We start from the raw sequence: 26,009 nt of genomic DNA on the forward strand, positions 1-26,009 counted from the left end.
ATTTGCATTTTTAGGCTACCAAAGGTTGTTTGTGGTGTGTTGACTTTGTTATTATGCCAATTTTTTAAAATACTTGAGATCATGTTGAGTTTAATAGCCTACAACTCGAAATGCAGGGCTGATATCAGTCCTGCATTTAGAATTATGTGGTGATGGGGGTCATATTTAAATGAAGCTATATAAAACTGAGGAACTGAGGAAAGCGGCTCACTTACTTAATGCAGAGTGTATATATATAAATATTAATATTTAAGTAATTTACAGTAGGCTAGGCCTACTGTAAATTAATATATGAATATTTATATTTTTAAATATATTTATATTAATTTATATAGGAGCAGTTACAGGCTATAGGCTACATGTCCCCAATGTTTAACTCAGGCTATGATGACTTATCTTGAGAATCTCAAATCTGTACTAGAGCTCTACTTCAGTCCAATGCATCCAATGTTTGTTGTTTTGTAGATCGGCTATTCTATGCGTGCCACACCAGTGCGCAGGGAAGTATATTCCATGACCATGACATGAGGGTGTCCTGGCCAAAAATAACAGATCTACTACAACCACAACAGCGTTGGTTGCGATGGGACTCGTTTTTGGACAACAGCGACACCTTTACTAGACGTGTCCTCACTGTCCTGTCTGGTACAGTACAGGGTACACCCAGTGGTGGAAAAAGTACTACATGTTTTTGTAAATGTATCAATACTGCAATGCAGAAACACTCTGTTACAAGTAAAAGTCCGGTAATCAAAATTTACTTGAGTAAAAGTACAAAAGTATTGGCATCAAAATATACTTAAAGTACCAAAAGTAAAAGTACTCATTATTATGTAGAATGTCCCGTTTCACGTTATCATGTCCAAAATTTAAAAACAAATATTTAGAAAATAGCAGATGCAACACATTGTGAGCTTGTAGATCGGCTATGATGGACTAAAAGTACAATATTTGCCTATGAGGTGTAGTGGAGTAGAAGTAAAAGTATAGAAAATTGGAAAATACTAAAGTACCTCAAAATTGTACTCATACGTACCGAACTTGAGTACATGCAGCCTACTTAGTTACTTTCCACCACTAGGTACACCGACCAGACCAGACACGTTGCTGGCCCTTTAAGAGCTCCATTGCCTTTTCATTCTCACTATGGCAAAGGGATATAAACAAATGGAAAGCAATGGTTGGCAGTTGCGGTGAACACATTTCTCCTACTACTAGCCTACTAGTAACCACCAACTACAGTAAATATTAATAACAGCCCAGTGTCTAAAAGGAGGGTTTTGGACAGGGCGTGCTCTGAGGAGGACATGGATGCTGTCAGAGCCAATTCAAATGAAAAGAGTGAGAATAGTTTGGCTGCATGTCCACACTGAGCACCTCTGTTTATAGCAGGCAGCCGATGATGATACACGGTCTACCGCTGCTCGTAGGAGAACTGGAGCTTATCTGACGGTGTATATGGGTAGAATGGAAGGGTCGGGTGAAATTAACTGCATAAAAGACTAGTTTACAGTTTCCTGAGAAAAAAAACTTAGCATTTTTCTCATTTTCTTTCTGTGGACAAACTCCCCCTCGTCGTCGCTCTTCAAAATGCTGACAGGATCTAAAACCACGTTTAAAGTGAGACAAATGGTTCCAGATATGAAGGTAGGTTTCGTTTAAAAAAAATATTAATAATAATCTTCAAATCGCATTTGGGGAAAGTATTTGGGTGACTTCCAGTCTTCCATAGAACAGTAGCGGAGTCCTCAGCCCGCTAAGCGGACACGTTGAGGCTCCTATCAGTCATAATTATGTGACGGGAATAGTAAGTTTGTATAGCCGATTGTGTGAAACGGTTGTACAGTGGCTACTACACGATAGTCCATCCAAACACCCACTTTATCGGACTTTATCGGATGATCCAATGAACAAGCCTGATTGATTGAATACTTCATTAACAGTTAGCCCCAAAAAAAAGCACAGAAAGTACAGTTCTAACACAGAAGGATGCTAAAAGGATTAAGCCCAAGAAAGCACTACTATGGCTTGTTTCCATTGGGGTCCAGGTATTCAATTCATTGAAACATTTAATGACAAACAAATATATGCAAAAATATCATATAAACACTTAAAGCAAGCATTTTCTCATCTGCCATAGTCATCTGGAGGAGCTATGTCGTTAATTCCTTGCAGATCATTTCTGACTGACACATCATACTGTATGATGTGTCCTATGATGTGTTATGTATGATGCATAACACATCATAGGCTTCATTGTGAGCTAAAGATGTATTTTGGATACAGTTGGAGTCAGTTTTGAAACGTTATTTGTGGGAATTAAACAATATGTTTATTTGATTCAAAAAAGCAAACACAAAAAAAAACTTATGTTCTGTTGCCCTGGGTGGTCAGGAAGCAACTATAATGACAGAGGAAGCAGGTCATTCAGCTGTAGAGCTATAAATGTAGACATTTAAACCTCAGGTGTTTTTTTGCAGTCTGAATTAGAGACCTGCAGTGTTTCATCAGAACAATTTTTAAGTGTACAGTGTGGATTGTGTTCAGGTTTTAATGTGTCCATCACAGGAGTGCAATTGTATGCCAGTGATCTAGTGTTACTGTTTTGAAAGGCTGTTCCAAAACAAATGGTCAAAGGTTTAATTCCTGCATGTGTATCACATGTCCCCCAGCTGTAAACTGGGAAAACAGGGCAAAACTGGTCTATTTGTAGTTTAACAAGGGATCTGTATCTTTGTGCTTGTTTATAGACAGGCAGGTTTTGGAGCACAAGCTCTTCTTACACTATAGGGGGGCTAAGGGCTTGATTGTGAGGGGTCCCAATTATATGAGGAAATAATGGGACTTGAGCTCATCATGTCCAGATGTGCACTTACAGTTTTAGTCTGACAGTAACTTACAGCAGCATTCGAAAGGTCCTTAACACTGCAATTAAACACTTGAAATGCCTCAGACACAGTAGTTGGATTGCTGAATTTCAAACAACCAATAAGATGCAATTCTAAAAGCACCTTGGAGGGGATACAGTGAACTTGATAGACAACACAAAGCAATGTGCAGTGCACACGTCATGAGTTCCTTCAGAGTCACCAATCCCTCAGGGTATAAATTAGGCTTTGTGTTGCCTGGCCTCTCTCTCTCTCTCGCTCTCTCGCTCTCTCTCTCTCTCTCTCTCTCTCTCTCTCTCTCTCTCTCTGTCCAGTTATTTTCAGCAGCCACAGGGGGAAATGGTAACAGATGCCTCATAACTCCGCCCCCAGGCACTGCTAGCATGTGGAGTGGGGGTGATGTGCACAACATCTGGTTGTCGCCATGGAGACAGCAGCGGCGAGGCACAGCAGTTTTGAATTTGATTATCTCAAAATGAGATGTGCAGGCTTGTCTGCCTGGCTTAAATCATGACAGAGCCCCCACCCCAACCACACACACACACACACACACACACACACACACACACATGAATCCCAAGTGTTCTGATGAGGGCAGCGCCAGTGTGGTTGTGCATAGATATGGTAATGTTAAGTCATAATCTGAAACAGTATGGCTAATATGTACTGTAGGATCACCCAAACGCCCATCGGTTGTCACTTCCGTAGTGATGTGTTGAGACTGAGAGTGCCTTGGGAAAAGGGAATCTAGCTAATTAGGATCTCATTTCAGGAGAGAATGAATTTATCCATCCTTTTTCATTGGTAACCAGACCTAATTGTGTGGCATCAGCAGTGAATCATGAAAAGTGCAACTTAATATAATGTGTGAAATATGATATTCAGATGTGTAACATCAGTATGGCCGCGCTCGTGTGGCTGGCTGTCCCTTTATTCTATCTGTATGTCTGTCAGCTGGATTTGAAGCACTCCACAAAGCTCAGCACACTGAACATGTCAAAGAAGGGTTCCGCTGAGCTCCTTTCAGACTAGTTTTTGGAGATTCAGGCATGATAGCAGCAGGCCAAAACGGCATAGACACCCACACCCATTCCCACAGGGCCCAGATGTAAGATCCAGTACCAGCCGCTGGGCTACCAAAGCTCCCCATGTTGGAAGGGAGCAAAACAATGAACTCCTCTCAGTGCCTAGAGCTGATTTATGTTCTTCTTTAGTTGGTGTATTGATCTGGCATTGGGTGATAATTAACCAGCACCACTATTCACAAGAGAAAGGGGTTCGGCTCTAGGGGCTAGGTTGTTTTTAGTGTATGTAGGAGTGTAACTGTTGGGAATGAGTGACTGCTGAAACAAGAATAGAAGTGAGTCAATGCCAACCTTGAGTGTTCTATAAACTAATGTACATATCTGGAGCGTTGATTAACCTTATATAAGTGAAACAGATAGGAGACTGGTGGTGCATTGCTCAAAATCACAGTGACAAGACGCATGGCTAATGCTAGACATGTTTTTGGCTGTTGTTGGATTGTCTGTCTACCCATAAGGCAAGCCATGGAAACACATTTTGAGGAAGCTGAGTGTAGAAATATATGAATAGCATTCCAAGTTAGGCGATGACTCTGTCTATTACAGGCTACAAACAGAAATGAAGATATTGTCTTACAGGCTACTATTTTAAAAGAGGTCAGTGTTAGATACAACTGTGTGTTAGACAGGCCTATTTGATGAAGGTTTAGCTTTAGAATGCCAGGTTTCTACAAGCTCAAAATTCAATGCCAAGTACACAATTAAGTCACTAACCACAATTGTTGCACGATAATTAATCAGCAAGTAAAACGTCATGATCGTGACAGCCTTACCGGCAGAAATTGCATAAAATTGCAGATATACAAGCTTGTACCGCAGAGTTTTGGTGCACAACACTGCCGTAGAATGGAGTTTAAGCAATAACAAAAACCCAAAACAATCCAGCTTTTGTCAGGAGAACAATGTGTATATCTGAAGCCTGAATGGGGGGGGGGGTGGAACGCGAAACACTTCTAAGCAAACCCCTATTTAGCTAAACTACCTCATATCCTTATTTTGTTAAAGCTACATTACTCTGCCATTCAACCTTTTCTGTGTATGTGAGGAATTGAATAGTACAACCCAAACAAACAGGCAATGACCTATTTCTGTACAGCAAACAGCAGCTGAAAGCCCTGAGTTTTACTGCCCCCATGGTAAGTGTAATAACTCACCAACTGGATTCCGAAATGGAGCCATTCTTGTGCTTTAGCTCTTAACAACGGATGTTAAACCTCCACAACGTGTGGTTTATGTGGTACGGGACTGCCGTCCCCCCATTCGCTCTTACTGTCGTGAGTTTGGCCTATTTCTTGGGGAAGAAGAGGTATGTTCCCTTACTGCATGCTGACTGCAGAAGTCTGGCCGCAGTAGCGAGGGGAAGCCGTGAGCAATGGAAAACGCAATAGGCCTTGGCTGCCATCCCTAAGGAGAAGGGGGGGGGGCACAAGGAAGAAAGAAGTAGTGAAAGTGATGAGAACGGTGCACACCAAGGCCATACAACGAAGCAAGGCAAATAGTGAAACCTCAGTAGAAATGAAATGTGTTCTTTTCCCTTTCTGAGACTTGCAGACAGTGTTGCCATGACTGTTTTGCCTAGACATTATCTCATTTGTGATTTCCTTATCTAATTTGCCTGTGTACCTGTTTTGTCTTTCTGTTGTGCCCATTCTAACAGTAGTGCTGTACTATAAAACGGTGCATTTAGTATTTTAGAAGAATGCCTGTGATTTATATTGTAACTCCTTGAAAAAGTTACTTGAGTCTTTAAGTTGACAAATGAAAGGCTTCCCTCATTTGATGGAATTTGACTCCTCACTCCTATCCTATTGGATGTCAAGAGTTAACTTTCAAAATTCCCTGTAGCCTATTCCATTTTGGAGATAAAAAATGTTCTCAATTTCATATTTTCATACTTTTTATAACTAATTATGACTTGAGGTGTTGGGGGTGAGTTGAGCAGTTTTATCATGTTTGAAACCCAAGTTTCAGAGTCTGAGGCACAGGGAAATAGTTTTTGTCACACTTCTTCAATGTGTATACGCCATGGTTTAATTCAATTTAAGGTACTACACCAACTTCATTATTCAGGGGAGAAGCTGGCCAGACTCTTTAACATCCCAGAACCTGGCTGCCCGAGGTGCAGCCAGACCCCAGCTTCACTGGGCCATATGTACTGACATTGTACTGTACCCCTTGTTACAGCAGAGTGACTGTAAGTGAGTTACTATCTTGTAGTGTTATCTAGAAAAGTTAACTTACTTCAGCTTGTGAGGAACGACCCTGAGACACAAGAATAGTTTGACTATCTTGGCAAGTCCCAGAGGACAGATTCAAGCTACTTGACTTAGCAAAATAATAACAAAACATGTTCTGAATAGCCTCTGATGTTCTGAAAAAGGAGCGAGGAATTCGGCTGTGGGTTTTCGGTGGGTGTTGACTATGTAAGCTGAAAGGAGGGAAAGCATGAGACTTTTAAAGCCAGATGGAAATAAAATGAACAATGTACTAGCAAGCAGAAACCAAAGTCTTGTAAAAGTTTAGTGTCCTGCCTTATAATTTGAAAATGCCTTGTTTCTCACAACTTGTTTTTGCTATTTTGGGTTTAAGGCCCCTTTTGGTTTGATCAAAAAAATTGGTGGAACCATAACCCTATCATGAATGTCTCATAAAGCTTAAGACAGTGTTGTATGTTGGAGATGACATTTTGGAGCCTTTACATGTCACCACACACAAGTTGCCCACATGACTTCACTTATGAGGCCTGTAAGTTGTTCATAGTGATTTGATCCTGCTATAACCCTTTGTGACCAGTTCTTATTGCTTTGTTTGTGGCCCTGGATTAGGACATATGAAATATTCCTTATTTTTTTCTTACTGTTCACCAAGCTGATTGCATTTTTTTTGGTTAACACTAAAACTAGGGTAGAATGACTCACTTGTTATTATTCTGCTAAATGGAATTTAAAAGCTTGAATAAACAAATCTGTCTGCATCCTCCCCAAAGGGTCACCAGCTATTTTCAGACCCCTTTTATGGAACAGCTAGTCAGTTTCACATGCACTGAAAACACCCAGCTATGAATGAGCATGATTTTACTACTGCTTCTCAAAGAGCAAAGGTTGTCTTTGTTCAAATGTCTGGTTTTAATTAGGAGGACATGTGCTGAGAGAGCGCAAGGCTCAAGCTTTCATTAGCATGTTGATAACACAGACTTCATCACACTGCTAAAGTGTTAGCATAACACAGTCTACTGAGTGTGGCTTCATTGTTTTTTGTTCACAAATCCTCGCTGACTCAGAGAAATGCAAGTATTGTACGATAAAGTCAGCGCTACAAATAGAACATAATGATGAATAGAGTCTTTATGAGCCTCAAAGAATTGCTGAGGTAGAAGTCTGGGGCTTTATAATGTATAGTTGTCTTGGACTTCAACTCAAGGACATTTCTCTTTTATTTTTGTTCTGGAGTAAATCTTAGCTTATTTGCCACCTGTATAACCATATCCTCCATTCCCAGTGTGTTGACTGGCCAGCACACTGTGTGATCTCTAAAGCTTCATTTATTCTTACTTGGTTGCGCACTGAAAACAGCCGATCTACTATGCATCGCAGTGCAGTGCGTTTTGAACTCAAAGATCTGCTCTTTTCGGTGCACGACACCAGCATGCAACTAAGTATAAATTGAGCATTACCGATAAATGTAAATGGTGTTCACTGGGGGGTGGTAGCAACTCTTAAGTAGATCCATATGTGCAAACTAGCAGTCTGATTATAGCAACCTCTGTGGTTCTGTGGGATTGCTTGCAGAACTGCCTGAAGTGCTTGAGACTTGTATGACCATCAGAGAGAGCAGAAAGGAACAGCAACATGGAAATGTAGAATCATGGAGCATTGTGTGGTCAGCTTTGTCTTTGGGAGTTGGTCATTAAGAACCAGACTTTAATGAGAGAAACAGACTGGGCCAAAGATGCCTAAAATGAGTTTAAATTTGAAGATAGTTACTGCATGCAATAAACTGGCTTATTCTCACATGAACAAATTCAACAAAATGAATGTGTGTTGCTGCTAGTAAAATGAATATGAATATGAATTATTCAGATTGTCCATTGGGACCATCCAGGCATGACTACCACTTACTTAAATAGTATTGCTCCCTGTCTGCCTGTTTCTTTCTGTTCTGTATCTTAAGTTATGCCTTTGTACACTATTAAAATGTACAACCTAAACCTATTGTACCAAAGTGAGAATGACAAGCTATAATGTTGTACAAAAGCTATGTTTAGCCTAGTTTCTGTTATGTGATGCGTGATACGCATCAAAATAACTGAGAAAGCAATGAATGTACTATAAATTTCGCCTGCCTCACAACCAGATACATTTCCCTGCAGAGCCCATCCTCCATATTATTTTCGTCTGAGCTAAGGGGCTTGTCATGGGTTTTGACAGGGATGTCTAAAATGGGGTAGACCAAGTCAGTTTTGTCAGAGGGAATTTTACCATGCTAACATGAAATGTGTCTCCCACATAGGAGAGGATGCTGAGTCAGAGTGGGGTAAATGCCAGGAGTCGAGATATGTTTGGACTTCGCTGTCTCCCGGGTAAGGTCATACTGCTTTTTTTTTTTTTTACTTCTTAATCTGAAAATAGTGAGTTATTGACTCACTCCTTCTTCCGTTTTTAAAGTAAAACTAATTGGAATTGATTGAATGAGATTTAAATAATTCAAGTGTCCATTAATGGTATTACAGCTTTGCATTCTGGCCAGGGAGCAGACACGCATACACTACAGAATATTTTACAGAATAAGCCTTACAGAAACCTTCCCTTTGTTTGTTCAGGTTCAGATGAAATATCTACTCCTGGGAATTATCCTAAATGTCAGGGTAGCTCAGTCCCTTCACAAATATGTGATTAGGTACCTTTTCAGTGCTAATGTGTTTAGCAGCTACCCTGTCAAACATTTTGAACTCTCGGCCCCCATGAAAAATGTGAACCGTATTATGTTTACACGTTAAAGTAGCCTCAGCAAATGTGGACGACCCCTGTAATAATACAAGATCCCTTTCTAACCACGTACTGTACTAGAGTTTGGTCAGACATTTTTCCCACAGGGTAACCTAGTTGGACTGATTGCTAGTTTGCAGCCTTACAGGAGCACAGCATTAGAACATCCAGCCTCCTAGTTCTGCTGCTTCTGCAGGGTAGGCTCGCTAGACCTTTGACTATTACGTAGTGGTCAGCAAAACACTTCTGCAGCAACTTTACACAGGAATGTTGGCAGACCAGAGGGCCCTGACCCCTAGACGAGCTTAATCTTTAACCTCTCATATCAGCACTTTTTCACAGTAGCACCATCCATCAGAGAGCCGGGGTGTGAGATTGCATGTGGTTTATTTAAGGATATTTTAGGGAAGGGCGTATGTATGGTATAAAGGGGAAATTAAAGTACATCCACATACCTTATATACTTTCAGCACATGTATACTTTGTAAGCGGGCATCCATTCCTCATGTTATTAACTTTCCCAGACAAATTAGTTTGCCTGAAATCTGTTTTGGTCAAATACTTTCCATGGTCTCTCAGGCTTACACAAGTCACACAGTGCTCCTATTCTTAACTGTTAACAGTTCACTGTGAAATGCAGACTGTCTTTCCTCTCTGTTAGCCCTCTGGCTTCCTTACCATTAGCGTATATTCACTACAATTGCACTTAAGCAAAAATACAAGAGAGGGAGTGCTACAGTATACTGTGAGATACGGGCACTGGGGTTCTGAGGTTGTAGGTACAGTACGAGGCAAAAAAGCTGAATGCCATAGATCAGCCCAATGGTGTCAAGTAGGCTACTAGCATGACCTCACCTGTGTATTATTGCAATTATTCAATGTTTATCATTGGCTGTCAAGACAATGATGACACAAGCTTGTTATGAAAGTTAAGTTAAGTCCCATGAAGAGCTTATTGCACATCCAGGTCCTCACTTGTAAGTGGGATGAACTATTGATTCAGCCCATTTGGGTTATGTTTATTTCTGTTCATTAGAATGTCTCTCAGCAAATCATAACGCGAGGTTGGTACTACTGTGGTAGAATTATTCACAGTTGTTGAAGTTAGAGCTGCTCAATATGCATCCAGTTCCACAATAAATTATTGTTGAATATGCTAATATTCCATACATTCTAAAAAAGAAAGAAACGGCAATGGTGCATTTTGAGTAGAAAAGTTATATGTGCAAATGTTTTGATTGATACAATTATTTCAATATTCACAAACAAGATGTTCTTTTTTGTCCATATGATGTAGCCCTACTGGATACTTGCACAATGGGTGTTATTCATTTCTATATTTCATTTTTGGCAATATTCTGATATATATTTAGCAAATAATTTAATTTGATTCAGAACAACATGCTGTGCAATTAAATTAACATAATGTATATATTCACACAATTCCTGTTCATGATGTGCAGACTAGATAAAGGAGTGCAGAGCAGGGAGGGATAGAGGAAGAGAGAAATGCCACACTATGAAACAATCACTCTTCAGCCCTAAACCCTTGAACCCTAATTTTGAACAACCTTTACCAATCCCTGAATAAAATATATTGTGTCGGAGTTGGGTGAGAGATTTATATGCGGTTGTTGTGATTGACATCTCTATTCCAATATTAAGGTATGATATCACAGTATCATATTTAATATTGTCCTGCTCTCCCACCAGAATGAGGGAAAGGTTTCTCCTGCAATGCACCTAAACCAGGTGTGGAGAAATATCTAGCTTGGAGAGGTTTCACATTACAGTGCTGCACTCTCGCTCCCTTGCTTTCTCTCTCCCACTGTTACGCACACGCACACGCACACACACTGTACACAAACATCTATACATACTTGGCACCCACAAAGCTACAACACCCCAAAAACGACTTAAAGACTAATCCCATTTGTGTTCATTTTCGATACAGCATAATGCTAATCAAACACTAAAGCACCGATGTATACTATGTCGTATAACTGTGTCAGGTGTTGAAAAGCTGATCTACATGCGTTTTGAGCTTATAGATCTGCTATTTCCGGCACACAACATTGTCTTCCGATAATGCATTATTAGGCAAAAAAAAATCGTCATCATCCCGATGTATGGCCACAGCTCACTGTGCTCAGCGTTGTTCTCAGGTGACACCGGGACACAGGGCAGCAGAAACCGAGCTGAGCTGTGGGGGGCCAATGGATCAGGATCAGTGCAAACAGCCATAGGTAGATCATTGTGCCTTTTTGAATGGCGCGTTGGGGGCTATATTGTCCATCCACATACAATGGCATTTGATCAAGACCCTCCTCAGAGGAACATGGCCTTCCCATCTCTCCATGTTCTTATGTTACTGTGCGTGGTCAGTCTCAAACTGGAGGACCTGCTCACTGTGTTCAGTGACAAACATGAGAAGAGAATGTCAAGAAGTTATTTAGATTTTTCATTTGAAAGCAGGCAGCATTGTATCACAATAGGCTCTATGCACAGCAGCCATATTGGAAAGAAATTGGGCCTCTTCTTTACTTATTTCACAGGTCTTACCAATTATACTAACTAGAGGTTCGGGCCGCTACGCAGCCCTCACACCTACGTTGCACCGCCGATCCGACTGACATGGCCATATATGGAGATCTCTGTATCTGTCAGCCCTTGACCCTTTTTATGGGCAAGGACTGAAAGTGAAGAGATGGATGGAAGAGGGACAGACAATCCTGGCAAAGAGGTTTGGTGTGGATGGAAAAAAGAGCAGACCAATTACAGAGCCAAAGGTCAAGTTTACTAATCATTTAGGGTTTAAGAGGTTAAATGTCTGAAAATTCATTCATGGATTAATGTTACTTACATGAATCAAACATTATTAATATATAATGTGTCAACAAATAAACGCAAAACATTAATTGACACTACACTGATGATAGTGCTGTCAAGTCAGTCTATGAAGCTATCTATGGAATCTATGAAAAGGTTTAATCTACAATATGTAGGGAGTCCCTGCTTCATTTCTCTCTCAGCTAAGGGCTCCTTGGCCTGAAAAACGTTGAAGATCCCTGGTTTAGACATATAGCAGATCCTGTCTAGAGAGTAAGCATTAACCCGTCAGCAAACGACAAGGCAATTGTCACATTTAGTAGAGTGCAAATAGAACGATGTAGTGCCTCACTTAAACTAGCATGCCAGGTAAACATCAGGCCTTGCATCTGTCTACACAGCATGCTATCTATCTATAATATTGTTAACATTTGTGGTAAAAAAATACTGATCTAAATAACAAAAAAACATGTGAACAAGTAACCAACTTATATCTGCACATAATATATCTGCATAGTAATCTATCAAAATAAGGTGACAAGAGAGAGAGGAGTGCCCATACTCAGTTATGAAGACCTGAGTTTTCAGACTGCGGTGGAAAATCATATCATCTTTTTTTATGTAATTATTCATTATGGCGTTAAAAAATAAAAAATAAATAAAAAAATGTGAGAATGCAGATCTACAAGCTCATAACCTGTCACATTGTGAGCTTGTAGATGGGCTATTTTCACTATTTTTGAAAAATGTTGAAAGTATAACATCAGGCTTAAGTGGTTGAGACCTGATTGATTTTGGTTTAGATATATTTTGCATATTGGCAGGGCATTCCAATGCACAATAAAAAGTAATGCGGAATGCACTTTCCGAAGTTATTCTAAACACAATTGTTTGAAATGGGTAGGTTCTTAAGAAACGCATTTGATTTATTCTGCACATAAACTTTCATATCCCAGAACTATAAACCATCTCGCAATAACTCATGCCTTTTATGAGAGTTTTAGTCTTCCCAATGATGTCATTAAAAGCACACTTAATTATACTAAGTTAAATGAAAATCAAATCACAGCATAGACTAAAACCTCACTGGGCGGTTCTGTGGTGACTGTAGATGTGAAATTTCTTTACTTACTTTCTATGACTTGGAATTAAAATAAATAAATAAACAAGGTGTAGTGGTTGGAGTACACGCCTTTCGTGCGGATGGTCGTGAGTTCGAACCCTGCCTGGGGTCGACGTCAGCCAGGGCATGCGGTCGTAACAGGTTCTTAATGCCAAATCAAATGGGTTCAGATCTGAGCCAAGTCTCCTGAGGAGGCGCGTCTGAAGCATGTCCTGGACGGGAGTCTCCAGACGTAAAAAACAGATGATTAATTAAACAAGGAAATAAACAAATAAATGCACAAAGTCTATGTCCCATATTTATTACTGTTCTATTGCTGCACCTTACTGTATGTACTGTGTATATATGTAACTATATACAGTATGATGCTATTTTAACTGCCTCGTACCATTACCATTTCTCATAACCATGCACCCTATATGATGATGATAATAATGAATTTAACTAAACAAATCTCAAAGTGCTACCATCAGGGTAAAATATTTGTATAAAACATGACATATACTGTGTATAGCTATGCATATACTCTTACTCTCATATAAGGAATATCTGACCTACCGTATTTTCTGCACTATAAGGCGCATCTGAGTATAAGGCGCACCTTCAATAAATGTATTATTTTCATATATAGGGCGCACCGCATTATAAGGCGCATCCGCACTATAAGGCGCACTGACGGTGCGGCTTATAGTGCGGAAACCAAGGGAACCAATATTGATACATATATAAGGCGCATCGGATTATAAGGCGCATCCGCACTATAAGGCGCACTGACGGTGCGCCTTATAGTGCGGAAAATACGGTACTTGTTTATGTATATATTTCGCTCTACTCATATGAGGAATATTTTTATATCTGACATGTTTTCCTTGTTCTTTGTTTCTAGTCGTCTTCATTTTATTAAATCTACAAATGATGGGAACTTGAAAAGTAATATCACCCACTTCTTTACACATGTAAACCTGTGATGCAACATCTTTATGTATAAATAATTATGTATAGGATTAAATAACTTAAGGCGAACATTGCTGTGTGTGGTCCACAATTTGACAAGTGGCCTCTTTCTTGGTTGAGGAGGGCAGCAACCTTCAGCTCTGCACGCATCCAAGATGAAAACGAGAAACAAATGTGAATGAAAACAAATAAAAGCAAGAGTAGCCTACAGTATGAAGAAGCATGTGGAACACATCACTCTCAGCAGAAGGTTGTCCCCTCCCTTCTAGAAATCATTGACCACAACAACAAAAACGAATAATGATCTGAATGACTTTGTTCACAAAGTAATGCACAGACATTTTGTTAGGTCTTAGTGTTTGGCACAGCATTGTGTCACACTTGATTGTAAAACATACATAAGAATGCTAAAGCCTGATTCACATTTCATCGTAAGGTGGTGTCTTTTGTGCCGATGTACAAGCTCACAACGTGAGACATACTACTAGTAGCGTCATGTCGGGGGGTGTACTTGTACATCAGGCTGCCTCACGCTACAGAAAGAGGAGATAGGCTCCTGACCTATGGGCCACATGGCTCGGGAATCATTGGTTCACAAGGCTACTTACTTACAAGCTCACAACGCGTTGTATTGCGAGGCGAAGTGTTGTGAGGTTATAGATAATCACAGATTTCTTTTTACAGAATTTACTATTTAACGTAAACTCACCAGCTCAATAAAATATTGAGGTGACTTAAATTAGTTGGGGTCTGCCCTACTGTGCACAGCAAATCCTTAGTTAACTTAGCTTTTGAGAGTGTGAAAATTGAAGTCCAGGACCATTTAAACACTCTGAGAGTTAAATTAGCGTTGAGGATTTTGCTGTGTTCTAGGGTGAAGAGTGGAGATTGTGGGTGGGCGGCTAGACCTCAGGGTCTCCAAGAAGAACATAGAACAGTTTACACAATTTTAAGGAGGCCCATCTTGTAAACACCTTCAATTGTCTATCTCACAGGCTCTCATGCTGTGTTAAAACTACCTGCTAGCATAAACTCGCTACACAGTCAAATCCATAGTGTTCATTTGTGCACTCTGAGTTAAATTAACACCTAGGATTTTACAGTGTAGACATCTGCCAACAAGCAGAGGCCAAGAACACTCCATCCTCCATCTCCTTCCCTGTCCCATTCGACGAATTCAGCCCTTGACTCGGTTGCAGCACGCCTGAGGAATGTTCTCGTCTCCGCTGCACCCTGGGGAGGCATAAAAACGAAACACGCAAATCCTGCTGAGGCCTATTGTCCTCGGAGGAACAAGTTAACCACAAAGGGTTCACTTGTGTTCAGCATTAAGCATCTTAAGGCTCTTTAGCTATGTGTGATTATAACTACATAAGACTAGGGTTTTCTCACTTTGTTTGGGTATTTTAATTCTTAGGTTTGCATAATCACAGTTCAGTCCTGTGGACTTTATAAAGCAACTCCTTGAAGATTAGACTGAACCATATGCAGTTTATGCACTAGTCTAATCTGTTTTGGTCTTTAACTGAAAACGTTCTCACTCATCTTGTACAATCAAATTGTGGCGTTGGAAATGAAGGCTCTGATTACAGCCATACTTCCTCTCTCTGCCCCTAGATACACAAGCATTTCATGTGTAAAACAACCGTTTCCTATTTGGTGCTTTGACATTCAGTCATTTTCTCTTGGATTTCTGGTCCCTAAACAATTGCTGTTAAGGAATTTGTTTGTTCCTTGAAATGTTATTTAAATTTCGAGGAAGCGGCGGCCCCATGAGCCTTTCCTTTTTCATGGTGTAATAAGTGAATATGACAACATTTTACCTCATCATTTGTCTGGCCAAGTACTGCTCTTGTCAGGAAGGGGGGGAAAAGCCAGTTTTCTCTCCCTGTGCTCTGTCCTAGTCACCATGGCAACTGTCGGCTAGCCTGGCAAAGGTTTTGCAGTCCCAAAGGAGAGGTGTACAAATGTGCTGTCTCACTGATGTTAGTGTGTGTACATATTCACATGTTTGTACTGTATGCACGTGTGTGTATTGGTGCCTCTTTTTTTTTGCCTTCCAGAATGTTATTGCCTAATGCCCGTCTTCGTTTGTGTGTCACTGGGTGAATGAATAGTTATTTTTTTGGTGCAATGTCCTGGAATTCAAGATTCTGGATTATCTTCGACAAGGATTATTAAGAATTCATTATCCTTGCACATCAAATCATACTAATAGAGGATAGCCATATTTTTTTTATTTTTTTTATTTGTTTAGCCAGTTTACAAACCAGTTTAGTCAAAATCAATGTTGTGAGTCACCTTGGGAGTCGGGGGCTGCCTGGGAAGATTTAGTAACATTCTCCACTCTCTACTATTTATTTATCTGACCAAGGCAGTGAGCCACAAGTGGAGCAGCTCAGTGTTTAACAGCACAAGTCTGTGGTAGTACCAGGCAGGTTCCAGGTGTGAATGTCTCTAGCTCCCATTGTTTTCAAACAGGACTATGTTCTTGGTGTTGTGCGGTTAGAAAGGCAGAGAAACTGTCCGCTTATGCCAGAATTCTCTCCCATCGTAATCCATAGTAATATGTAAATCACACATGCACCCAGATCCACTTGAGCTAATCAAGCATATGCTGAGGCTGCTTTACATGAACGGTTACGCACAGTTTAGAGTGGGCAACCGTCTTGGAGATACATGTATAAACACAATTTCCCCCACTCACTTATCACAGAGCTGCAGTATATTCCATATCCTGCAATAGCCTCTGGCCTCTGCACTGCATCTCTAATGTGGCAATTTGTGTTCCTTCTAGGCGAGTGCGTACTTCAGAGGGCCGTGCTGGTGAGGAAGAAGCTAACTGCCAGGGAGGGAGGAGAGTGGGTGTCCGGCACCCTGTTCTGTACCCACTTCAGGGTGGCCTTTGTGCCTCAGGATAGTCCCAAACCTGATGTAAGCCCTTCTCAACTTGAAGTGGAATTGACATGACATAATGGAATTTAAAGATACTTTTCTTGGTTTGTTTTAACCTGAATTTGTGCCAGCTAGGATTTATCAAGTAGGACATTACCGTTCTAGAACACTTTGTACATTACAGCACAAGCATATTTGAAAGTCACTTTAGAAAATGTTTCTGTGTTTGACAACTTATGTGATGCAATCCACGGTTTCCTATTGCAGTACGTGCCACTTTTCTGGTATTTCAAAGATTTAAAACAAAGACAAAGATTGATTTGCAATCTGACATTTTGACCCAGTGATGCCGTTGAACATTTTAGAACTGTCATATAACAGTAGATTCTTTCAAATATCGTTCTGCAGGACAATGCAGACCCAGTGCTGTTAGGAGACCATGATGTTGCTTTGGCTTCCATAGAGAAGGTTGTGGCTGGTAAGTAGTTTCACTTCTGTGTGCCCTCAGTCTGCAAACCACTGATGGAGCCATTTGGAGAAATTAAATTCATTCTATCATCACATTCTGTGACCACAGACTCATTGGCCAATATCTACCTCTGACCTTTTTTATGTGATGAGGGGGAACATTGGACGCAGCTGAGCATTTGGGTGACATTGGTCATCAGCAGCCATTTGCCTCCAGTGACATAGCTGCTGTTGGCAGCAAGCTAACTCCTTCATCAACATTGATGAATATGTGTAAAACAAATACATTCAAAATACACATGCAAGGTTGCTATTTTACCCATTGCCATGTTTTTGTTAGACATGCTTAATGAAAATCTTGATCTTCACTTACAAACATTTGTTTGTAAGTGAAGACAGTGTGCAGGACTGCACTCTTTCTATGGTTTTATAATAGTATTAGTATAGTAGTAGTATATTATTTTTGTTTTACATGAAGTGATTTTGAGCATTGCCAGGGTTTTCCACACCCTTCCCCCAGAAGGGTAAACATAAACAAAAAGATGAGCACACCCTTGGGGCTCCTATATATTTAATTTCGCTTCCCAGCAACTGTGTATCAGATCCTGTGTTCTCCTCTTTGTTGCAGTGGGCCCATCGCGGACCAAGTTAGTGACTCCTAACTCCTCACTGAAGTTCACCCCGGAGGAGCTGGTGCTATACTGCAGAGACCTCCGAGTCATCTGCTTCCTCTTCGACCGCCTCACCCCCGACACACAGGCTGTAGAGGTGTGTGTGTGTGTGTGTGTGTGTGTGTGTGTGTGTGTGTGTGTGTGTGTGTGTGTGTGTGTGTGTGTGTGTGTGTGTGTGTGTGTGTGTGTGTGTGTGTGTGTGTGTGTGTGTGTGTGTGTGTGTGTGTGTGCGCGCCTGTCAATTGAGTGGATTCATTACAAGAGGCTAATGTATCCATTTTGGGACAACGAATAGTAACTTGATGTTCATCGCTCAATATCTAAAAAAAAAAAAAACACACGCATGCCTTCATCCACTAAAATGCCACAGATACTGAATAGCTAAAAGCTTCAGTAATATTTAATGGTTGGTTTTGCTATTGTGTATTTTGTCAGAGTAAATGCCACATTTCTCAACCGGTGGATATTTCCATTTGGAATCAAACCTGTAATTTGTATATATATATATAAGGACCACAATGTGTCTTATCCTTGAATTGTACTAACCTATGTTTATTGCTTTTCAAATCAAATCTACTGTATCTATTTGTGTATGTACGCACCAATGACATTTGTCATATTGATTCTCTGACATCCTGCTTTAGATAACCTACACCATTGCGAAGACGTATCAGCCTCTCAAAGTAGGGACTGTCCTATCCTTCCAGAATGCTGCCCTTGGGAGTGTGGGTGAGTAGCTGAATGTATGCACCTCCCCCATATTCTCATTTATATTCACCCTTTGGTTGATAGTGAATTTATATTCATGGGCATAATATATTGGGGGTCATGAAAAAACCTTCAATCACATCCACATAAAGCATAGCCTAATGTTAATAGTACAGTGTCTACTCTATAGTCTATTGTACCATGGTTATCACAGACATCTACTCAAATACTATGCAAACATCTGTCAAGGTTTTTCATTTGTGTATTGATTTATATTATATTTATCTGTACTGTAAAGCACAATGAAGCTGTTCTCTTTATGAAAGGTGCCAGTCCAGTGTCACCAAGACAACCTTTTGTTTGTACTTTAGTGAAAGTGCATGCTTGCTTGCTTTGTAAGATATTCATAATTTCTTTACCCCATCCCTCTGTCTATTTTTGTCTGGGGTTCTCTCTCAATTCTTATCGTCAGCATATTTTAAAACCTTAATGCAGATAGAGGATATTAAACGGGAAGTATTTTGGTTTCTAAGGCAGACCATGATGAGATGTATACGTAGCTCAGATCCGCTGTGGCTGACAAAATGAGAAATGTTCTCTGTCATGATGAAAGAACAAAGAAACCTCCCGAGGCTGAAACCACTGCCAGATGCGAGGAAGTCTATTTATTTTTGTACGGGTATGAAACCCAGGCTGCATTAATTTATCTTGACAACAATTGAATACGTAGTTTTTGGGAGAGAAAAATATATAAATTCATCTTTCATCATTCAGTGTGTCTCAATATATTAACATCTCAGTTTTGTTAACATTTTGCCAACCAAAGACAAGCAAAGAGTCCAATAATTAGTTTTGATTTGAACAATTATTGTATAGTTGTAGGTGACTTGTTTAAAGTGGTGAATATCTAATTTTGCAATGAAATATAGTCTAAAATTTCCATCGACAAAGAAGCCAGCTTTTATCACTAGTTTTAAATATGAGACTTACTGGATTTTTGTATTAGCCATTGTGGTTGCCACTGCGGATGCAGAGAAACATGAGCCTGGACGGATGTACTACAATACATTATGCTATGTTAAGGCTACACTAAGCTGGCCAGGTTATAGATGGCTGCTGGCTGTCAGATGAATAATGTAAAGGCCTCTCTGAAGCATGTCACCAGATGACCCCCAGCTCAACTCTGCCCAAGGGTCAAGTTTGGCCAGTGTGTGGTCAGTACAGGGCACTCAATTCAACCACCTGAGTGACAGTTTGAGTGTAACATTTTGATCTTCAACCACTTTGTCAAGATCTCATTCTTTAACCCTTTACATTTTTAACCACTTTAACCATTAGTTAATGCTTTGGCTCTTCAAAAATAGCGTGCCGCGCTATGAGCTTGCTATTTTAGCTTGTATTTGTTTTTCTCGTGGAACCCAATTGGATTCCATTGATCTCAGTATGGTTTCAAAATCAACAGACAGGGACATGAAACTTGCAACTGTACTTGGACCACTTTTCTCCGTCTATGCCAAATGTCTTTGCCAAAAATAGTCAATCTACAAGCTCACAACGCTTCGCAATGTGACGCGTTGTGAGCTTGTAGATCTGCTATTTTTGCCTAATGTTTCCCACAGAATATGGATTCTGGGGTTCAACTGGTTAAGTGATTTTTTTTATTATAATGTTTTTTAATAAATGTTAAAATAGCTCTATATGTTAATAGTAATCAGTGCTACAGTATAGCATGTTTGTTCAGTAACGGGGGACTCCCTTGCCTCTTTCTCCAGCTCTTTAGTAAACATAAAATGTATTTTCAGGTCGAGATACCAATTTTATTCAGTCAGGTGAGAGATCTCATGCAGGATAAACACGTGAAATTGGATGTGATCACACTGATAAATGGGTTCACTCTCCTGATTAGATGATTCATTAAAGGGCTGGAGAGACGGGGAGACCCCTGTTACTGAACAAACACTCTATAGAGTGGCCACTATATATGGCCACTCCATATATTAGCCTCAGGCAAATGGATGCCAAAATGTCTAACAGTGGTCCTTGTTCAAGACTTCAGCAAACACTCTATAGAGTGTTTGTTCTGTAATAGGCAGGGGTCTCTCTAGCTCTTTAATCATTGCTATTATCAGAATATTGAGCTCCAACTTCTTCTTTTTTTTTTTTTTACTAAAAGGTTTTTGTTTTAGCCAAACAATATTACTTGCACCACCTTTAAATGTCATTGCGTAGTTATGTTTTGACGTATTATCCCTTAATGCATTTTAAAGATTTATTTGAAAAGTCTATCCGTAAGTAGTCCCTGGAGAAAGGATTAATTGACAGACTAAATTCAAACGTCCTTGACTTATTACCCATGCAGTGATGTTTAGCCAAAATTGAGTTCTGTAACTTTTGAATGACTTTGGAAAAAGTATAAACCAATGCAAAATCTAAAAATAAAGATTAGCAGGAAAATGGTCTATAGACGATGATGCCGGTTCTATAATGCTCATGTCTTTTTCACTGGTGTTCCCGCTTCCCATAGCCTTAATTGGACAAATCTGTTGTCACATCAAATTGATTGATGTTATGAAGTACCTCATATGGTACTGGTAACTACTACCAGTGTAGAGCAAGAAGTATATGGCCATTGCATATAATGGAGCCGCAGGCAAATGGATGCCAAAATGTGTGGTCCTTATTCAAGACTTCAGCCTCCCAAGGTACTAGTTCACGTCATAAAGAAAGTACTGTAACTACAGTATAATTCATTGTTTAGCCCCCTTACCTTCTTGTGCACTACAATATATTCGCTATAGCAATCATTTTCTTCAGCTCTTCTCTCGTATCTGAACAGCACTCACGTACATCTCTTCTGAATATCCATGTCCCACTCTCTCTCCACCTCCAGAGATGAAGCAGTTCCTAAGCAACCGTCGTCGTGACGCCCACATGAACTGGTTCGAGTCCTCTGCAGACTGGGAGCAGGAGCTGGAGCGCTGCCGGGCCACTGGCTGGAGGGTCAGCTCGGTCAACGATCGCTTTGAGATGTCCACCAGGTACAGTCCCATTCCACCGAGATCCCTCTAAATGTGGATGACTAGACCAGTGATTCCCAACCTGTGTGACGTTAGGGTTTTTGCAAGTGGGGCCCCAAATAATTAGGCAAAACACTAAGATTGATTATAATCTAACATTGATATGAAGGGGGAAAGTAAAGGTGGTCTGAAAATGCACATGACCCATTTCAGATGGGTGGGTCGCGAATGCTTTCTAGATTTTCAAGTGGGCCCCGATTCAGAAAAGGTTTGGAACCACTGGATTAGACCCTTTACAGACATTGAAAGTGTAAAAATGCTATTTGGGTGGAAACATCTCCAATGTTGAATATATACATTATCAGTTCAAAATGTTCCCAGTGACAACCCCAGCATTGGTAGTTTTAACCTGAATCCTATCGCTCTATTGTGAGGAGGACATGTGAAAATCGGACATGAAACTTCCTAATGCACCCTGAGAGAACGCCCTCAAAAGCTCTGGAAAAAGGTGTTGCCTCACCTGGCAGGGAATAGATGTCTCTATTCGATATGCAACTGTGGTTAAAAATAACATTTGCGGCCCACTATGGCAGTACTACTTAACAAATCACCCAGATCATGATGACCCCATAAAGTCGTAGAGCAGTAAACAAAGTTAATAGTTTTGTTGTTGAGTACTTAGCGTCATAACAAAGCTGTAGGTTTGCTTACAGCGTTCCCACCCTCAACTAGTCAACTTCAGTTGAATATGAATGGCTTGTGTTCGACTAAGGAAATGGTGTCAAGTGACACTGAAAGGTGGTGCGAGTCGACAAGATAAAGTATCCTCAATTGCCAAGCTTTCTCTGTCAACATAATTTTGAGATGGCTTGCATTACATAAATATGAAATAGCTACTGTAACATATGCAGGGAATTGGCTCAATAGATGCACTAGTGAAAAATATAAAGTGCAATACACATACACATGTATCCTGAAGTACATTCTGTTTGCATTTTTGCATTAAAAATATTGACTTGTCAGTTCAACCGGTTAATGACATGTTCTTGAGACATCACAGGTATGATTCCAACTCTTTGCACATAGCTTGTTATCATTCTGTCACACTCCAGTGTGCTATCTAATAAAGCAGGAATTGCTTAAACCCTGAGCATCATTTGTTTATCTCCTGTCAGTCTTCCCAGGTTCAATGTAGTTCCACAGAAGGTTCTAGACACGGAGCTGAAGAAGACGTTTGCCCACTTCAATGAAGGACGCATCCCGGTAAGCACACTCATCATAAGGGACATTTTGAGTACACTTAATGGAAGGGCAGCACCCTGCAGTTTAAAAGTTGCTGTATCGTTCATATGGTCACAACATTCCAGTCATTATTGTGAACACAGACCATCTCCCATAGGCAGAAACCAGAGATCTAAGACTTGCAATGTGATCAGGTTACATTATGTTCAACAGAGGTTCATTGGAGAAAGATGGTAAAAGTAACTGTGGGAGCACCCTTGGGACATTTTGGGGATGCAGTCTGGATTAAAGTTCAACTGGGGACATAAACAATCCACACATTCAGTTGTACGGAGTAGACCTGGACTTCGCATGACATCACATGTTTGTGGCTTTGGAAAAGATCTGTTCACGTTAAAACATAGTGATTTGGCAACCCTAGATGATAAAAAATGATGCGTAGGAATTCTTAAAATGAGTAGTGTTCCTCTTTCAGTGTATTTACTGTACACTTTGTAACCTCTGCGCTGCCGTCATTTCGGAGAGGTTACATGCAACCTACTCATTTTCGTTCAAATGTCATAAATCACACACTGAGCACAGTAAACTACTATTTTGTGGACTCTTAAGCTGTAGGATCCTGCTATTAAAAAAGGGTGCTGTTGCAATGGTGCAGGCTGAGACATGGATATTTTGTGTGTTTTTAGCGCTGGTGTTGGCGCCACCCTAGGGGCAGTGATTTGCTACGAATGGCAAGCTTCCAGAACAACATTTACCATGAGAAGGATGACATCAGGTAGGGGGGGGGGGGGGGGGGGGGGGGGGGGTGTGTGTGTGTGTGTGTGTGTGTGTGTGTGTGTGTGTGTGTGTGTGTGTGTGTGTGTGTGTGTGTGTGTGTGTGTGTGTGTGTGTGTGTGTGTGTGTGTGTGTGTGTGTGTGTGTGAGTGCAAGTAGAGCATTAAATACAACTTTATCCTCAGTACCACAGTCTCCTCATGTCCCCATCCCCACCACATCCACCACCCACTCTGTAGTTTTAGCTGTGGGCTATAACTATCACAAGGGGAAAGCCTCAGTCTCACCACCCCTCATTCCAGGGAGGTTGTGAAAATATGTGTTTGATGTTGCACTTTAATGGCAGAAAGCCTAAGGCTAAGAAGCAAACTCTCATGCATTCAAAATAGATGTCTACGATACAAGCCGTGTGATAGCTAGTGGCAGTTATTTAAAAAAGAAAGTGATCTGGCCCACCACCGTGTAGACTGAGTTTTGATTCTTCTGTGGTGCCTTCGGCTTGGCCAGGCACTCCAACGAACACAATTGACAGAATCCTACAGGTTGGTCGGGGTGCCTGTTCAGCAGGGAGTGGACCTGGGAAGGAAGTGTGTTCCTCTGCACGCATTACGCCCTCACTGTGGAACACCTCACTGTCGGGTCAAAAGCAGGGTCTGGTGACTCCATGTGTATCGGAAGAGACACGTGGTTGTCTACACCCTCCCCAGACCAACAGTAGGGGTTGGACTACTGTATACAAACATGGGGGGAATTGGCAATGACTAAATTGGGGAGGAAATTTAAGAACAACTATAAACGGTTCAAAAAAATACATTTAAAAAAAAAGGGGGGAAAAGTTTTATAGATAGCAAACATGGCATGCTGGATGTTAGACATGAATAAGCATCAATACACACTCATGGTGCATGGTTCACCATCTTCTTCTTGTTGTGTGTGTTATAGGAACCTTGAGTTGATCCTATTTGGCGGCCAGTCTTCTCTTTGTGTGGTGGTTGATCTGGGAGAGGAGATGCCTTCACCCACTGACATACAACTGGCACACAGCCGTCTGCGTGCACTCTGTCTGGGAGGTACGATAAGATGCAAACACGGACAGTCATGCACACTAATGCACACACAAAGAAGTCACAAACCCATTTACTTGACATGGTGTATATCATTCACATTTCTAAAATACTTCTGTAAAATACTACCAAAATGTATGTTGACTCTTAAGCCTGAGCCCGTTATGTTGAAGGGAAATTCTCCTGCTAAGAAACGTTACAATAATTTACCAAATCGAGGCATAACTTATCAATTCTCCCTATGTGGCTGTCCAAAGAGTTCTCTGTAGAACAAGCAGCAGTGCTTGCGTGCAAATTTGGGAGAGGTATATGCGATTAATGATGCATACTGTATCACTCAAACCAAGCTACAGAGACACCGCCCGATTTGCGTGTTTATCTTGTGTTTTGATCAGGCGCCAGCCCTTTTCAGTTTTAATACTATGTAAAGCAGGAAGGTGGAGCATGCGCTGTAGGTTAAGGCTATACATCAGAGCTGACCATTATGTAGAGAGCTGGCAGTGGGCTTATTTTAAGCTGTAGGTAAGCAGTTTTGCTGCAAATTCAAGAGAGACCCACAAATGTCCCTTGAAACAATACAGTATATTTCCCTTCTATTGATGTTTTTGGTCTGTGATGCAGGCAAAACATTTGGGTTTAGACCCAGAGGTTTAGACGTCCTGCTTTAATGCTTTATTCAGCCCACCATTAACGCCTATGCAGACCTGGAGAGGAACAAGGCGTTGTGCCAGTGCACGTACTTGATCTAATTAACACACGTCATTAATCAGTCATTATGATTTGTTGGCAAAACAGTTTAGCCTCATCTTGCATACAACCTCTTGCCCTGAGCGTCCAGCAGGCAGGTAGGACATTATTGCTGATATAAAGTGGTGGTGCTAATCTGTTCCCATGTGGACTACATTACCATGCTACTGGGACTGAGTGAAGAGGAGAAACGAGCTCTTAGATCAGAACCAGATGACAGGACATCACAACATCAGCAGACCTCCTCAAATCATGGACCTGGATGAAAGCCAACAAGATCATAAATCAATGCTTTGCTTATACTTCACGCTAGTGGTTGTTTTCCTTACCTTTACACTCGCTTACAGGTCCATTTTTATCCCAGGATTTTTGCTGTGTAGGCTGTGCATGCATGCTGTTTTTCATCCTTGCCCTACTTCACATTCCTACTTATATATACCAGATATACTGCATACAGTCACACCTGGGTACTACAGAATGCAGTATGACTTGAGTACAGTAGATTGCTGACGGTTTGATTGTAATAGTCACAGGCTTTGGATTCATAGTCAACCCATTA

General features: G+C 40.7%; 1 protein-coding gene across 1 annotated transcript in view; it reads left to right on the forward strand.

Moving 5' to 3' along the window:
- Nucleotides 1-1,167: 1,167 nt before the first annotated feature.
- Nucleotides 1,168-26,009, forward strand: part of mtmr11 (myotubularin related protein 11) — a 39,265-nt gene continuing 14,423 nt past the window's right edge. Inside the window, exons 1-10 of the mRNA XM_080426896.1 lie at nucleotides 1,168-1,647; nucleotides 8,483-8,552; nucleotides 16,662-16,798; nucleotides 17,168-17,237; nucleotides 17,856-17,995; nucleotides 18,543-18,627; nucleotides 21,497-21,644; nucleotides 22,799-22,886; nucleotides 23,552-23,640; nucleotides 24,582-24,709. Coding sequence (XP_080283022.1) covers nucleotides 1,591-1,647; nucleotides 8,483-8,552; nucleotides 16,662-16,798; nucleotides 17,168-17,237; nucleotides 17,856-17,995; nucleotides 18,543-18,627; nucleotides 21,497-21,644; nucleotides 22,799-22,886; nucleotides 23,552-23,640; nucleotides 24,582-24,709 — 1,012 coding nt within the window. The 5' untranslated portion in view covers nucleotides 1,168-1,590. The remainder of the gene's footprint in view (nucleotides 1,648-8,482; nucleotides 8,553-16,661; nucleotides 16,799-17,167; nucleotides 17,238-17,855; nucleotides 17,996-18,542; nucleotides 18,628-21,496; nucleotides 21,645-22,798; nucleotides 22,887-23,551; nucleotides 23,641-24,581; nucleotides 24,710-26,009) is intronic.

The sequence above is a fragment of the Gymnoscopelus braueri genome (genome assembly GCF_963280865.1).
Source record: "Gymnoscopelus braueri genome assembly, chromosome: 4".
Taxonomy (NCBI): domain Eukaryota; kingdom Metazoa; phylum Chordata; class Actinopteri; order Myctophiformes; family Myctophidae; genus Gymnoscopelus; species Gymnoscopelus braueri.